The sequence below is a fragment of the Aquila chrysaetos genome, chromosome 14 (assembly GCF_900496995.4).
Source record: "Aquila chrysaetos chrysaetos chromosome 14, bAquChr1.4, whole genome shotgun sequence".
NCBI classification, from domain to species: domain Eukaryota; kingdom Metazoa; phylum Chordata; class Aves; order Accipitriformes; family Accipitridae; genus Aquila; species Aquila chrysaetos.
In genome coordinates this window covers 5180485-5197944 of record NC_044017.1, presented here as the reverse complement: position 1 = coordinate 5197944, position 17460 = coordinate 5180485, and the positions used below count along the sequence as shown (strand labels likewise).

Below are 17460 nucleotides of genomic sequence, written 5' to 3'. Positions count from 1 at the left end.
GGTCTATGCACACTTTAACAGAGTTTAATCTGAGTGAAGGATATTTAAAAAGATACCTACAGTAGTTAGGCATGTCTTGTTATATACTTTACTTTTTTGCGGTAAAATATATCTTTGTGTAAATATAAGTTTTCACCCACTCATCTCCTTTAGTGTGTTGGTTTTCTTAAAGATTAGATACCTCATTTTTGAACAGGAATGATTTAAAACATCTCTTTAGACAGTGGTATTTTGGTGACAGGGAATGCTCTCATTTGTTCCTGTAGTTTAAAGCATGAACCTAGAAACAGCGAAATTGATAATTAGGGAAAAGCTTGCTTGTATATTATTCTAAAAGAAGGTGGTTTGTGTTTTGGATTTAGAATAGCTGTAAAATAATTGCCTTGAACTTCTCAATATTTAAGATGAAATATAAGTAGTTGAAGCCTGCGTTAACAGATAGCGTGAGCATGGGGAGTGGGTGCATGAGTCTCCTTTTGATTTTTTTGCTGCTTGTGCAGTGAAAGTACCAGTAGTTATATTATACAGTAAAGTTAATAGCAATCTGGACAGATGAATTAATTGCTTTGTTAGCCAGTAAAATTAGAGTTCAAGTAATAGATTTTCAACAAAAGGACTTGCAGTCGTTTCTGCTACTTAAGAAAAGTGAGTAGATCTCATATTGTTTGGATTTAAGTGAATATAAAGTTTTATAAGTGGTGTTTACTATTTTGCATCCTTTCAGATACTGTTTTCAGGCCTGATTTCTTCTCTCATATGCCTACAAAGATAATGGATTTATAATTTATAACAACAGACCTGCTGGTAGTTGGAGTTAGCCTAGTTGCTAATAACCTATCTCAACAGCTTTTCTTCACCCTTTTGAATATTATCCTCAAAAATGAAATATGAGGATTTTTCTGCAGCTATTTTCTGTCATCTGGCATTTTTTTCAACTTCAAATGTTTAAGTGGTTGTCGTTTTAACACATGTGGAATTCTTCAAGTTTGAAGAAATAAAGTTTGTAAATTACATAGGAAATAACTTCATTTAGGATGAATCATTTTTGCAGCATTCTTACGCCACTGAAGTTCCATTTAATATCAGTAGACAAGCATTTAATTAAAAACAGTCTGTGGGCCAAATTCCTCCACCAGACATGTGGTTCATATCTGAGTGCTTGCCAAGAATGGTAAGTGAGAGAGCGGTTTTAAATTGATGTTTTCACATAGGATCAGGTCCCTTAGAATTCATCTGGGAGTTTGTTTCTGTGGGACAAATACAGAAAAATCTCACAGGAAAGAACAGAAACCTTTGGGGCAAGACTGCGGATGAGATGAGATAGAGGAATTCTCGTTCTGGTTCACAAAGCACACACGGGAAGAGGAGCCTGTCAGTTCAAGTTTGTCATTGCAAGCGTTGATTAATCTGCATACACTGGTCAACAGCAGTGGTCTAAGCATACCTGTGTCTCAAGTCTAGCAGAGGTAGTTATAGACTAAGTAAAAGATTTGATTCTTCCACCAATTCCAGTAGATTTTGGAGTGTGGCTGATGGTACTTTTGATTCACTGTTCTGAATTTTTTTATTCTCAATAATTAACTTTTAAATCCCATATTCATCCTGTGCCCAGATATCCTTAGGCAGTTGCTACAAATGAGGGAGCTGAATCCCAACAAGATTGAGCAGCTACGTCTACTCTGAGCTGAGTAGTCCTGAGCCACCCATCTCCTGTCTTTCCAGAGGATGTGGAGGAAGCCTCTTGTTGGGCTGTCCAGATGGCTTATTGCTGTGCTGAGCCAACTCTGTCCATATAGTTGGATGAATATGGAGACTAGCTGCAAAAGCAGTTTAGGGGTTTGTCCCAAAATAATGTGCAGAATGTAGTTAGTCTATGGATAAAAGGCACTCCTGATTCTTTCTTTGCAATTCCAAGTACTTGACCACGTTCAGTCATCTTCTACAATGACAGTAGAAAAGTCATGGCAGACAATTTTGTCTCCAGCTCAGCAGCAGCTTGAACTTATGTCCTGTTGGGATCTTCTTCTGGAGTTGTTTTTCATATCATATATCTAGTTTTCCTCAGTGACCTGGGATATAAAATTTGGGAATAAATTTGGCTAGATGAAGGAAACGTGGATAGTGGCAAGGACCCAGGACCTACATAAGATATTGCAGGTATGGAGTTTTGAATAATTGATATCTGAATGGCCTAGACTGCACTGGTTTTGGTTTAAGTCCATATCCCCTAGCAAACATATTCCTTGTGCATGACAGAGGGGTGTTCTCTGAAGATGATTTGCGCCTAGTGCTGCCGTTGGCTCAAATCAGTCATAGCTCACAGGCCTGCCTAACAGATACCATCCTATTAACCATTGTAGTGCATGCTAAATACAAATTATGTCCAAGAAAAACTGGACGAGAAACTTCTGTAGCTGAAAAATGTCAACATGTAACTGAAAGTTTTTAGGTTTGCTGTATTTCCATGTACGTTATGTGAGCTATATGGAGCTATCATTTATAAAGTAGATGGATGAGCATAATGAAAGAGTTGCATGTTAATAATTTGAAAAATTAAATCAGTCTACCAGTTTGCTTCAAGATTAAAGGGCATGCAAAATTAGACAGAATTTTCTCGACAGAGCAGCATTGGCAATGCTGATTGTAGTCATTAGAACCCAGCAAAGGGTGAAAAAACAATGGTTTGTGAATTAGTTCACTAAATGGGGCTAGTATTATTAGACCAGACTGCTTCAGGACCTGTATTTTCCCCCTTGAATATTTGTAGGGCTGGTTTCTGTTTGCACAGATGTTTGTGGAGCAGCTCGTATTAGTTGAAGCAGCTGTATTCATTCTGAAGCAGTAGCATTCATGCCAGAAGTTCCTGTCTGGCCTCTCTAATCTGTACATGCAATTACTTGGTGGTGACCAGAGAAAGTCAAATGGAAAATGGGTTAGACAGATCTAAAACCTGTTTATAGCTCCTCCTTTTCTTCACTAAGAAGCAGACATGTTTTAAATTCTGTCATCTTCTGTCCCACGATAAATGCACACACATGCAGAGTCTCCATAATTAACTAGAAGTTTCGGGGGGGGGGGGGGGGGGGCTCCAGGGTTGAGAGGACAAAGGAAAAGAGAAGAATAGGAAATATCTTAAGCACACTAAAAATGTCTAGCCTTATTTATTTACAGTTCCCTTTGGCATAGTATGCTTTCTACTCTTTTCCTGAGAGTTTAAAGCCCCAGTAGTTTCTCAGGGTACTCAGAGAGCAAGAATTGTGTGATCAGTTGAACTGATGTAGCAGACTTGAATTTGAATATTGAAAACCAGTGATTCACATCTCATCAGTATGATTTATATGCAATTAGCATGAATTGTGGCTATTTCTGGAACAGTTCTTCAACAGAAGAAAAGATGTCTGACCTATAAATTCTGTCAAATACCATGTTTGTTTAACTAGTCTCATTTGTCATAATGAGGCATTAGACTGCTGTCAGAGGTGACTTTAGAGTGAAATTTTAATTGCTGCAATTTAACTTCTAATGATGAAAAACAAATTAACGATCCAAGTTTTTCCTGACTTCTGCACGTGTGTGAAGGAGTTCGGTGTCACTTACTTTGTGCACAAGGATGTGGACCACTGGAGAGCCACCTCATTCAGCAGCGTGGTTGTTACTGGCTGGAAATGGCAGCGAGTGTGAAGGAAAGACGTTCTGTGTTCAGGCATGTATAAAGTGAAGGAAGCCAAAGTCCCTTTTAGTCTTCCAGTAACGCTGCTCTCTCTGAACGGTGTAGTTTCCTAAGGCAGCTTCTGTACATTTGAGCGCATCTCTTTCCTCTGCATTTAGGGGATCAATCCTCTTCTCCGTACCAAATAAGAGAGACCCTAAATATATGAGGGAAATCGAATCTTCTGGAACAATTTTTAATATATACACCTTTCTTTTGTTAGCTGCCGTCAGCCCAAAGTGGTAGCAGAACAGTCCTTTTGTCAGAAACCCAGCTGCTTGTTGGTGTCTCCTACTTGATGATGATGGTTTGGGGGTTTCTGATTGATTGTAAGTGGCTGATGCACAGTGTTAACATCGGGGCGTCCCAAAGATTAGACTGATGTGTAACTTTTCTCAAACGTGGGTAGCAGCAGACTCTGGTTTCAGTCAAGCTACATTAGGGAAAAATTTTGCCCGTTCTGTCAGGTTCTAGAAAGGAAGGAAATTTAAATCCTAGGAAATTAAAATTAACAAAATCTCTTTCTTCTTCTATTTCAGTAATTTCTGTAGTTGCTGAAATATGCCTAGACAAGGGCCCATATCTTATTTACTTATTTATAAGGGAAATAATTCTTGTGCAACATGTGGATCGTGAACAAAGGCATATTTTACGTTCCTCCCTACGGTTAGTCTGTGTGATGCCATTGATATTTTAAAATACAGAGCTTCTACTTAAAAATCAAAGGCATCATATGAATAAATAGCCTAGTTTGGGTGACATGTAGCAGTTCTTTAGAGCATTTTGTCTTCTGTTCTAGTTCTGTGGTCTATAAAGAGCGTGTAGCATAAGCTTGTTTTATGTTGTTTGTTATTAAAAGCAGTGAGCACTTTCTTTTAAATGTTACGAGATCTGGAAAGCCCGTGTGCCTGGCTGAGCTGTGCATTCACAGGCATGTTTTTCACAAGTATGAGTGTAAATAATGGTGGTGTTATTACAGTAAAGGGGGTAAAGACCTTAGGATCATAAATTTGCATGACACGATGGTAAATAATTAGTTTGCTCTAGAATGATTAGAGTTTTAAGGTGTAATTTTTATTGATTTTTTTTGTAAAGTTTTGGCCCCTAAGAACCATAAAAATCCACAGTTCCTACTGATAAAAATTAACTCTAAAGCCAGTAATGGTAACAACTGTCACTGATTGAACATGGAAGGTTGAAGGAAAATGAATGTTTTCTGATTCAAGAGCTTTCGAGCTTGTTAAAATTAGATTAGATGCTTTCTTTAAAATGCTGCAAATCCTGTTTTGAGAAGAAAACAGGTTTTTGCCTTTGATGGTTTACAGCAAGATCAGAGGTAGGTCTCTGTTTAGTTCAGTGAATGTTAGAGCTCATGCCTGTTGCTTTTCCATGAGGCACTTAAAAATCTTTGATTAGTTGAATCCTTATTTTTCCCCTTTCCTGCTAAAAAACTCACCTGGACCCACTAACAAAAGTTCATAAGCTTGGCAGTGTTTCACTTATCCAGCCCTTTTCCTGATTTCTGTGTGTGCACATGCATAGATTTTTTTTAATAACTCTCGATAGTCAAAATTACTTTTTAAAATTGAAAATGCTGGGGACTTCATTCTCATTTTTGTCATTTGTTTAATACCGTTTAAAGAGAAACATTTTTTCTTTCATTGTATGCACTGTTTTGTCAGCATGTACCTATCTGGGAGAAAAAGCCTTTTCAATGTTCTGTCTATCCTCAAGGCATGGTGTATCTTCTGTTCCTTGCATTGTTCGGAGCACTGTCTCAATGTCCTTTTACTGCAGAAATACCTATTTGTATTGGGAGTACCTAATTCCTCTTATTACAGTGATCCTGTCTCACAGAGCACTCCTCAATTCAGAACTGGAGAAAAACCCCACCAGGTTGTGAGTCTCAACTTGAGAAACCGCACCACGTTGAGGAGCAGAGGAGAGAGGGAGGGGGGAAGAAAGTCCATTTTCCAGGGCATTTGGGCTCCATTGAGCATGATCGGATTGCCCTTCATTTCCTAATGAAGGCTGCACCCAACGATGAGCAAGTCTGTCTGCCGTAGCTTGTAAGCAGGATCACTGCAGTCTTGGGGAGATGTCTTGTTGAAATGGACAGTATCTGTGGCATAAGCTTACATGGAGGCTGAACATTTTCAATTCTATTGTAGCACTGTGTCATGTTGATTTAAAGACAAACAAAAGCAAACCAACCCTAACCCTGGGTACAGCAGGGAATCCTTCTAGAGGTTGCTCTATTTCTGTCTGGAAAGATCAAGGCTAGACAAAGGACTGATGCCCAGTGACCTTGTATTCTTCCCAGGCTGTAATGTTCACTCTTTGTTCTTAAGATGTGAGTATACCCTGATGTAGGCCAACAGCAGTTACTGTCTGATTTCACACTCACCGCTGTCTAATACTGCAGTATACCAATAAAGCATGGACCTTTACCAACTGGAGAGGTTGCTGGCTACTAAACCAACACCAAGCTTGATGAGACTATAAGCATGTCAAGCCATTTAACTGTGTATGCATGGAATTAATTTTTTTATTATTATTTTTAGTTTTACCTGTATTGAAGGCTTTTACTCATTCTAACTGGTATTTTGCTGTAAAACTGTCACTGGTTTAATTGTTCTGTCCATTTGCTGGCTGATGCTTTGTCCTAAATATGAGGAAACCGGTTCACTGAGAAGGTGCACCATTCTCCCAAATCACTGCCACTCCTGACGTGGGCATGCATTTTGAAGCTGTGAAGTCAAAGCAAACATTTCTCCCTGTCATGTTCCTCTTCAAGCCAGGCAGAATTATTGGTTATGTGTGACTTGAGATCTCTTCCCGAGTTGTTTTTTCTTCCTGTTCTTCCTCAAATTCTTTGGTACTGGATTCAGGGACGTTTGTACATAAATTTATGGCTGATATATAACTACTTTTCAAGATCTTTAACAAACTGTATCCAGCACTCCGGCTTGTTTTGTTTAATGAGGAAGAGAAATGCAGCTTGATGAACGGTTCCCCCTCAAGCTTTTGTGGAAGTCAGTGGGATTTTGTTCTAGCATTGAGGGAGAGCAGAGCAGAAATCTCCATCCCGTAACTCAGTTCAGCAGCGTGGGTGTGCCTGGTTCACAGTTGGGGAGAGAAGGGATGGACACCCTTATTAAACTCTTCTCCAATCCAAGGTACTTCAGTCATTGGTGAAGTGCATATGAAAACTCCTGCCACTTCATCTGGTACTGTCTGTCCCCCATGTCATTTTGTACTATGAGTCTTTCTCTGACAAAAACTTTGAGGTAGGAGTTAGAGGTATGCAACCACTGTGACTATGGAAAATTAAGCTAGACCTAGCTGCGTGGCCACAGCAGCGGCAGCTCTGTTGGATACTTTCTTATTAAAGAGCGCTCATAAGTGGTATGGGGGCAACAGCTTGGGTTTCATCTACCAGACTGGAGTTTAGAAAACGCTCATCTGTCCTTAAAGCAGAGTAACTGGGATCTGGGTGTCATGAGCTTCCCCTGACTGCAGGGCAGGCTGTGGAGCAAGCCTAAGAGAGAATAAGCCCTGCAGTGTTCCAGGTACTGAGAACAGCGCTTTTCTGGCTCTTAATATGTTATAATTTCTAATAATAAACCTATAAACCTTGAGAACAATATAACCCTTAACAGTTGAGTTAGTGAGCACTGTAGCTGTACGTGAAGTTTTCCAGCAGAATTTCAGTCACCTTCAGTAATGGTTGATGTTTCCTCTCAGTTTCCATAATTGAGTCGTTTTCAGTTCTTGGTACTCTACAGAGGAACATCATACCCAGGAGCATCTTAACACTGCTGTACTTTCCCTCACTGTTAAAACACAGTGCGTAGGGATGGAAACTGTTTCTTCTGAAGCGGATACAGAACCCTAAATGGCCTGAGTTTGTTATTCAGCAGTTTCAGGAGAGAAGGAGTAGAGGAGGGGTATCTTCAGGATACACTGAGTCCCATTTGTCTTCCTGACAAAGAGGGGAGCCCTCCCATGTTACGTTAAAGTCTCTAACCAGGGATTTCAGATCGTCTTATGCTGTCTGTGTAGTCAACAAGGAAAGAGGCAGCAGGCAGTTCAGCTCACCTAGGATTTGAATTGACCTCTGGGAGAGACTTTCTTCATCAACTGAAAGGTACTGGTTCGAACTGTTTTTTCCCTGGTACTAGCCATGTTTTAAAGCGGTATAGCTCAGCCAGCCCAAGGCTCTGTAGACACCATCCTCGGCAGCAGTCCCTGTGGGCTAACATCTGTGCAGGATGGGAGACTAGAATAAAGCAGATAACTGCTGGTGGGATGGATCACGGCTGGCCAGAAAAGCGCAGAGCCCAGCCTGCCCCTCTCTAGCTGGGGACCCACAGCTTGCCAGCACTCCCGTGCATTCCCACCACCAAATTGCAGCAAGCAACTGTGATGTGTGTTTTGACAGAGGTATAGCTGTTAAGTATTTGATTTTAGGCATTGGCTTCATTTTACTTAGAACATGGAACATGTATGTTGGTGGGGAGTGATTTGAGACACGTGTAAGGCTAGGATGATAACCCATAATTTCATGTCCTGTGGCTGTGTAAAATGCCATTGTCGTTTTGTAGATTTTTTTTCAAGTTAGATTTCAATCAAGGTTTACTTCTTCTGTCACCTTCCCTACTGCAGCATCTTGCCCCAATGTCCAGAGAGTAAACTGGCTCAGTGGAACTAAGAACCACTCCAGATATTTTGGGCTAATCTGGCGTACCGTGGTAAAGTGCATTCTCATTATTTGCCACTGTCATCAACCGGTGTTTGTTTCTCTTCTTAAACCCAAGCTCAGAAAAGAATTGAAGCACATGCTTAATTCCTACTCATTCCATCAAGGATATAATTTTAGTATGTGCTTCAGCAATCCTTATATAAACTTCTTTTTGTACTTGTCTCTTGGTTTGTCTGTATGTAGCTGGCTCCATTATATTTGAAAGATGGTCCAAGTCTGAATCTAAATAAAAATCACTTGAAGTACGAGCAAAGACGATTCCATGTTACCAGCTGCAAAACTTTTAGGCCCCTAATGTGCTGTGCAGAACCACTTGATATCTGGCAACTGACATGCTAATAATTGCTTGTCAATCAATGAATCCTTTAGGGTAAAATGCGAGGAATTTCAGTACCGTGTAAATAAGATTGATCTTTTCCCTTCTGCTTCTGTTTATATTCTGCAGTATGTAGTTGATGAGTAGAGCCTGTATGAATATACTCTTCTGTGGCAGGAGGTCAGATGAAATACTGACAAAAGACCATTTGGTTAATACAGGTTATTTGTTCTCAGCTCCATGAAAAAGAGAAAGTCACTTTGCAGCATTGCCGTGACCCGTTAGCATGACATGTCCTGATTGATTGGCGATGGGGGAGAGAAGACCTTCCATTTTCATTTCGTCATGACTTAATCATTCTGCTGTGAGTCAGTCAGTTTGTTTCCCACCTTTACCAGAACAACATCCAATGTGTTGATCTTTATGGCTATGTTGGTTGTAATTGGGCCCCAGAATGTGCTAACGTAACAGCATTTTGAGGCCCTTTCGTAATATAGCCGCTTTCTTATAGTGAGCTTTAATTTTCACTTGTTCAGCGTATTGGCAGATGGGGTCTAACTGAGCTCTTGCTTCTAAGTGGTAGTGGTTGGATTTGGTCACTGCTCATGTCCACATTGATAGCAAAAAGGAGGATGTAGCATTTCAACTTGCTGCAAAATAACTTTGAGAATGTCAGTGATGTATTGATGTGCAAGTCTTTAATCAATGGGGTGTATACTCAGTGCTGTGAGCCACTAGGCACACTTTTTGGTGACACTTTCCATAATACTTTTCCCAAGTTGTGTCTTCCAAGTATAGATTAGGAAGTCTTTAATTCACTGTCCATTTGATATTTTATAGTTTGAAATACTTGGAGTTGTACTGATAAAATTTCCAGTACATCAGAAGTTAGACCCGGGATAATAAATAGGTAGGTAGATATGTCGATATATCTATCTATCACAGATAGGTGCTATTTACCTTCTAGACTATAAAGCCTGTGAACTTCTCACAGAGGTGCAAATCATTTATTCGCTGTCAAATGACAGGCATAGTGCCAGAATTTCTTTGTTTCCACGTTTGAGGTGATACCACTTTTCTTATGTCTTTTGTAATGTAGAGTTAAGTACTTTTAACCTTACAACCTTGCTATTAATCTGTTTCACTATTTCTCAATGATGAATTCCATTTCTTTTGAAAACACTGTATACAGTTGTGTGCTAGTGTCAATAAAATTGACATTTGTGTAACAAGCTGTGGCATTTTCTCAAATTTCACTGAACATTGATTTAGTGTGAAACTGTTGGTAAACCCTTTCTTGCTAGCTGTAATAATACAGACCTTTATTTCAGACAAATACTGCTTTGACTTTGATTTATAATAGGCTACATAACTGTCATGATTACGTAAACTGATAACTGTATTGTTTTTTTCCTTCTCTTTTCAAAGGAATGACATATAAACATGAACTGGTTTGGAACTGGAAAACATTCGTGTTCTAGCAATAAATCTTGAGTTCTTCCAGAAAATAAATAGGTTTTACTACTGGCCTAATTATATTTATTGGTGCCTCTGTTTACTGGAGTATCTCAGCTGTGTAGCAACAGAACACTTACCTATCGTAATCTAGGGAGGACATAAACACATGATAGTAAAATGTATTTGACCTTAATTATATATGGTGATGTATGTGTTTTACATTTAATCCTAGACAGCCTATTAGCTGTGGTAATCAAGTGCTTGTCACATTTTTTTGGTTGGATTTTAACGTGTAACGCCAAAATGGTACAGACTGTAAATGTTCTTCCACATGACAGATCCATCTTCTAAAACAGGTTTAGATTTTCAGAGGTTTGGAGGAGCGGATAACTGGGAGAACACGGGGCATTTTTGGCAAACTCTTCCCTTTGTGCAGTCAGTAGTCTGGCTGCCTCCCAGAAGACAAAATGCTAATTTCAGTAATATTTGATGTAGTGTATATGAATCCATGGAAGTGTAATTAATTGTCTAATTCTTTAATATTTTTAATCCAAAATTAAATGGGACTTTATATCTGTGATCATCTAAAGTTGTCATGCTTTGTGCATTGAAAGTATTGCCTGTCTTATGCAAATGTAATGCTAGCATTTCCGTCCCAAACAATCAGAGGAGCATGGAAAGACCTACAAGGTATAATATACATACTTGTGTTGTGTGTAGAAATTGGGGAACTAGTAGTTTTCTCCCTTCGTGTTAGATCTAACTGGTCTTAGCAGCAACACTGCTGTAGAAAGTCATTGTTTCTTTTTCTCTAGACTTCCACTAGATAAATTTGTTCTAACTTGTGTCCTGTAGATACCTATGAAGTACTGATTTGAGTCTTTGAAGTTCTACTTTGCTAGAAAGAATGGTACTCCTAGGGTGACTCCCCTTCTTGTATTTATTCTCTTTCATAGGGTGGATTACAACGGTGAAAAATTTGGTATTAATTTGATGTTTAGCGGTAAATATTGCAGCTCAGTCATGTATGCCTTGATCCCTTCCTGACAGAGACACTAATTTCAGCCAGTTTCATCAGCTAAAAGAACACTTCAGTCCCTTGGTTAATGCAAATGGATGCAGTTCCTCTGGCTTCAAGTCCATTTGGACTAGTTTGAGGACACTGATGGCTGTGTCTTGTAGTGTAATTTCACATGCTGCAACTTAAGGTTGTAACTCTTTTTGGAACTTTCCAGAGAGACCCTGTCCTAACTGATTTCTCTTTTACCATTTTTTTAGCAGGTTCTCTGACTGGCAGCCCTCATCTTTCAGAGCTTTCCATCAATTCCCAAGGAGGACCATCGGTGGCAAATATGTCTTTATCTCCAAACTTGAGCCCTGATGCCAAGCAGTCATCTCCCTTGGTCAGCCCTTTGCTGAATGACCCATCGTGCGTCAGGACTGATGATGAGGAAGAGGTCAAAAGAAAGGTAAGGCAGAGGCAGTTGGCCTTGGCTCTCTTCTCCATGTTGTGTTGCGACTACTGCTGTTTGTCAAAGTGACTAATATCTAGCCCCCCTGCAGCTTCCTCATCGTAGATCCACACGGATAACTTAGGTTGGTTGGGTCACTTGGTATCTGCTGTCCTCACTCATGGTGTGTCCAAGAGCATCCCTGTGCTCCTGAGGCCAAACTCACGGTTTGGAGCGGGTCAGGCTGGAACCACAAAACTGCGGTAGCTGAGGGCTCAGTGCTCTGGATTCATTCTCCTCAACAGAGGTGCAGGAGGTAGGGGCCCCAGCTCCTCTTCAAGTAGCAGAGAGAAGAGAGGTAGCTCTGTGTCCTTAAGGTTAATGTGGGATAAATCTGGGCCAGTCCTGTTGGTTGCAACCTTAAGAGCTTGTTTTGACAGGGTCTCCTATAAATCTAGCTTGTTTTTAAGGAGTGGAGTTTGGTAGTTTGTTGTAACAAAACAGTCAACTCCAATGGATTATCGGAGGGAAAGCTTTCAGGTGACAGAGGGAAAAGGAACAGCGTTGAGCCTGTGCAGGAGTGTCCAAACCAGGCTCTCCAGTCTGTCTCTGCCGGGAGCACCACTGGGAGCATTTGGCTGTGGGAGTAGGAAAGGCTCTCTTTGAGCCACAGCCTGCAGCGTTCAGCTGGGAGTGTTTGGCTCAGCCCCATCACTGCAGCAAAGCCATAAGGGAGCATCACATCCAAACCTGCTTTTTGAAGATAGAAGTGATTCTGTCTGAGCCAGGGTGTTCTGGGTGCCTGCTGGCTCGTCCCTCCTGTGCTGCAGGGCGAGAGGGGGTTGCTCTTGTCCTTCTGTTGCCTGCTTTTTCTCCTGAGCTTGGAGCATCTCAGGGGGAAGAAGGTGGGAACTCAGATGGCTTTGCTGGAAAGTGGGAGCATGTGTAAGGAAGATCTCTTTTCCCACCGTGCATAGTTAGCAAGATGTGCGAGAGGAATTTGTGAAGAGGAAAAGCCAGGAATCAGTTAGTATACTCAAGATTCTCTGTGTCAGTCCAAGTTACAGCAGCCAGTGACTGCTGTATATACCGGCTGATGATGGTTCCTGTCGGGTTGTATACTGACTAGGAAACACCCACACAGTCTCTCTGCATCCCTTTCTGGTGCATCTTCTGTATCGTTGATCTTCAGCAAGGAAATGTAGAAGCAAAAGATCTACGGATGTTTTGCTCTTCCTTTCTGCTTCCTGAGCAACACAGAGCAAGATAATTGGGATCCTTTGGCTCTTCAGAATTAAGAGGTCAAAATCACTTTTGCCTCTTGGATAGCACAGGAGGATTTGGGTTTTTTTCCCCTGAAATTTGAAACCTGTCACTTACCCCAAAATCCTTCCCCTCTCCCACTGTTAGGTTGTCCAGCTGCACTGGGAAAATCTCAGGGATTTGATTTTTTTTAGAGAGAGAGAGAGAGAGAGAGAGTGTTTCTACTGTGGACTCTTACCCTGACAATGAAACTTACAATAGTCAGACACTAATTTTTTGTCATTTTGTCAAATTTGTTATTTGTCAAGTTTGATTCAAATGGTTATCTAGCCTGCAAAGGATTTCTTTGTGAACTTCAGAATATGTCCTGCTCCAGATATGTGGAATAAACTGAAAGGAACATCAGCACCCCAAAGCTGTAGAAATCACCTTGGCAGAAAAAAAGTTTCTCAAGAACCCATAGAAAGTGCTTGTTCTCTCATATTTCCAAGGAAGGATTGTTTTCAGGGCTTCAGGGCTTAGAAACATTCAAGCATGAGTCACAGTAACCACAAGCAAGGGTCACTAGTTTGTAACTCTCTTGGTGATTGTTGTCTGCAGTTTTTTCCTACAGAAAGCAGCTCCATAAAAGCAGATGAAAACCTAATGTGTTTGCAATTTGCAGAGATTCCCAACTGAGAAAGCTTACTTCATCGCTAAAGAAGTAGCGACCACAGAACGAACATACCTGAAGGACCTTGAAGTCATCACATCGGTATGTTTACTTGAGCATTACTCATGAAACATGTGAAGCTGTAGTCAGCAGTAGTATTTCATCTGCTCCATTTAACATCTTAGCTGTTTCATGCTACTTTTATATTCTGCACTGTAGGTATTCTCTGCAGTGCACAGGAGTACAGCTCTAGGGAGGAAATAAAACAAAAAGCAGAAAGTAGAGATTTGCATTGTGGTTAGTAACATGCACTATGAAACTGTATCAGGTTGAGGAACTTGGGACACAGTTCAGTTATTTTTTCTTGCTCTCATACTTTGTGGTTGTAATTACTAAAAATGCCTGTGGGTTTTCAATGACTTCTCTTAAAACTGAAGTAGCTCCTTAGAGGGACATATAAATGTTTTCTCCTGGATTAAATGCCCTCCATTTAACATGAAATATTGTGGAGTACCTGTTTGAATGATTCTGATTTTTCAGTAAGTGAAGCTGTCTGTTAAACGAGTCCTTAATCTGTACCATCTAATTAGAGCGTGATTGTTAAAATCACCAAGGCAAATACGTGCCTTCTTTGCACACACACCAACAATCTTGTTTAACTTCCAAGAGCAATGTGCGCAAGATTTGGCCTTAAATAACAATTGTCCGTAAAAGGGCACTGGATCCAAAACCCCTCATGGTATTTCAGCAGGGCTGCCAGTTCCAGACCTCCCAGCTCTTTAATCATCCAGCGTGTGAAACTCCGTGAGGTGCATTGCCACCTCCTGTGTTGAGTGTTGCGGTAAGGAGGACGTGCTGCAGGGAAGAGTTTGCTGGTACCAGCTAGGAACCGGGGAGAGACACCTTCTCCCCAGCTTCTCATCTGTTCCAGGAGCCCACGTGGCAGAGGCAGCTGATCTGATGCCAGCTTAGACATAGCCACTGTAGGCTGGAGCAGCACGGTTGTTAACAAGCAGCAAGGTAGCTGTGACTCCACTGCCTGCTGACCTCGGCTTTCTGGGAAGCCCGGCCGATGAGGGTGGACGCCAGGAGCTGTGGATGGTGGTCAGGGCTGCAGTCTCAGCAGCAGATACGCCGTTTTCATCTTCTGTTTCACCCAGTGGCTGCAGAAACAGAAAGTTTTCGCTCTTCAGAGCTAAACCCCATTTCCCACCCTGGCCTGTATTCTTGTGGCAGGCAAATTTGAATTTGCCATGCCACCGAGAGGCATACAACTGGGTCTAAGCTAATCGGCAGGCCCGTCAGCTGTGCTCCGCAGATGACTGGCCCAGGAGGCCACTGAGAGCGAGCAAGTAGCCAGCGTCACTGGAAAAGGTAGAAGGAACAAGTGTCGTGCATGAATTTTGAGACTTGATAGGTGTGCAGTTCTTCAACCTTAGCTCTGCTCAGTGCAGAGATAAAATGGGGGAGAGGGAGGCTTGGGAGGGATCTCTCTTTATCGTGGGTCTGGGTCAGCTTCAGCTGATGCAGCATCAATCAAGACCACTGTAACAGCCTTCTGGGCACTGCTGGAAGTCAACCATAGATAGCTGGAACCCCGCAGGGTAGCGAGGAGGGAGTAGTGTTACCATGTTGAAGATAATAGTCCGTGCCACCTTGGCAAGCCCTCTAGTCCTATGGCTTTACGTCACCCATAGGTCTGTTAGGGTGAAATAAAGAGAATACAGAGCGCAGCTGAGCAGGAGCCTGTTGCAGTCTTAACAGTGTTTGGCACTGACCCCCCTATTTTCTGCTACTAGCGTCTTGTCTTGGAAGCGCCAAGTACCGTCCTTCTACTTGTTCACTTTGCAAAGTGCATGATGTTCTCTATCTGTACACAGCAACGTGGGCTTGAGTGCTTACTGTACCAACTCCTGTCAAAGGGATTTCGGACAGAACTCGGCAAAAGAAAGTGCAGAGCGTATTTTTTGTTTTTACTGGAACATTTCAAGTATTGCAATACTCTTTCTCTTGCACCTACGGCATTTGTAAATTCAGTTTGTATTGACCAACCAGTTTGGGCCTGAAAAGAATTTTGAAGATTTGATCAGTTAGGGCAAAGGGGAAGGGAGTTTCTTTTTTAACTATGCAGGGCCTGACCAGTTCAGCACGCAGGAGTATCAGGGGTAGCCTGGGTTGCACTCCTAGTGCCAGCTAAATAAGGTCCTTACTGGGTTAGGTGTATAAAGACAGCAAATGATCATACCTGCTGCATTCCACTCCCCGATAATTTTTCTTCTTTTTTCTTTGTAGTGGTTTCAGAATGCAGTGAGTAAAGAGGATTGCATGCCCGAAACACTGAAAAATCTCATTTTCTCCAACTTCGAACCTTTGCACAAATTTCACACTGGTTTTCTCAAGGAAATTGAGCAGAGACTTGCTCTGTGGTAAGATTGTTGTTTGTTATTTAGCTGTGTTATTTCATGCAGTTTAGTATTTTTGCATTCCCTTTTAGCCATCTCTTTGTGATCTACTGTAGCGATTCATTTGTGAAAGTCACAGATGTTGGTTATTAACAGACTGGGTATATTGAGTCGTGCTTTGTTCATGTTTACTCGACAAACTCTGTTGTTCGGATATCTCAGTCAGGTACAGACATATGCAAATGAGATCATAATTCTGGACGAAGCTTTCTCTTGCCGAATGTCAGCGTTTCTATATGGCAGCTCTTCTGAAAAACATGTTGTAAGCAAGGCTTATCAGTAACAAAGAGGGAGCGGCGAAGGACCAAGTCCTCTTTCTGTCAAATAGGTGTAGGCCAGGGAGGATTTCAGAGACCAGCTTCCCATTCTGCAGCACCGCAGCTTTGACGCTCTCAGGGTATACAGTGCACTCTACGAATTGATAGAGTGTTGGAAGAGGACACTGGGCTTAAAAATTATCTAGCCTTAGCGTAATAGTGACACTAAAACATGGCATTTTTGTGAAATAGCTATAAAGTGAGTAATTCTTCCCTGGCAGGACTCTTCACTCAGTTCATTTGACCACTGATATCTGAACATAGGCAGCACACAGAAGCCCTCTCCTTCCTCTGATTAGACCTGTCTGGACTAGATTGTCTTGCTCTGTGTAGGCATTTTTTGATAGTTTATCTTTCGTGCTGGGAGCCCAGGTTTTCATTCTCAGAAAAGTGACAGTGGAAAATTACGTGAAAGCAGAGCAGGCAGACCTGATGAGTGCTAATCAGTTTAATGCCTCTTTAACTAATTAATCAAAACAAAAGCAAAACACAGTCTTAGAGTGTGTGAGTTTAGCTCTTGTGATGTGATGAGCGAGGTCATTGAATGAGAGCACAACACATTGCAGGCTATCCAAACCCACCCTGCACAGTTCCAGAATTAGTGAGCATTTTCTGGGAAGAGAGGAATGTGGTACTGCCTCTTAGAGCTGACATCCTCACCCGGGACCCTGCGATTGATGCTTGACATAAGGTTACTACTCCTAAGGCATGTGCTGCACGGCAACTCTGCCCGTATTTTTTCATTGGGCTGCTACTGTTCTAATCCAGTCAGGATTCTTACTGGTGTTAATTGCTTTCCAGTAAGGAACATTTATTGCAGGTACTCCAAGAATGCTCTTTCAACTGTTACAAAATAGTGATTGTTTCTCTTAACTATGGTGTAGGATTAACAGTAGTTGGGGTTAATGGTGCATGGTGTGAAAAGGAAAATTTATACAGTTAGTAAAGGGCCAAGTTTTGCTCTCTGTCAGACCAGTCTGATCTAGTGAGCTTGCTGGGTGCTTTCCTGGGGCATAGGTTGAAATAGAGATTCTCCCTATATCCTTCTGGTTGCTGGTGGCATTACA

The 17460-nt window shown here is 41.5% G+C and overlaps 1 protein-coding gene across 7 annotated transcripts in view; it reads left to right on the top strand.

The window, feature by feature from the left end:
- FARP1 (FERM, ARH/RhoGEF and pleckstrin domain protein 1) overlaps nt 1-17460 on the top strand; it is a 210979-nt gene that overhangs the window by 166096 nt on the left and 27423 nt on the right. For 6 of the 7 annotated variants that reach the window (XM_030036356.2, XM_030036358.2, XM_030036360.2 and 3 more), the window contains exons 14-16: nt 11527-11717; nt 13627-13716; nt 15907-16040. In XM_030036356.2, coding sequence (XP_029892216.1) covers nt 11527-11717; nt 13627-13716; nt 15907-16040 — 415 coding nt within the window. The remainder of the gene's footprint in view (nt 1-11526; nt 11718-13626; nt 13717-15906; nt 16041-17460) is intronic. The other variant, XM_030036357.2, reaches the window with a different exon arrangement.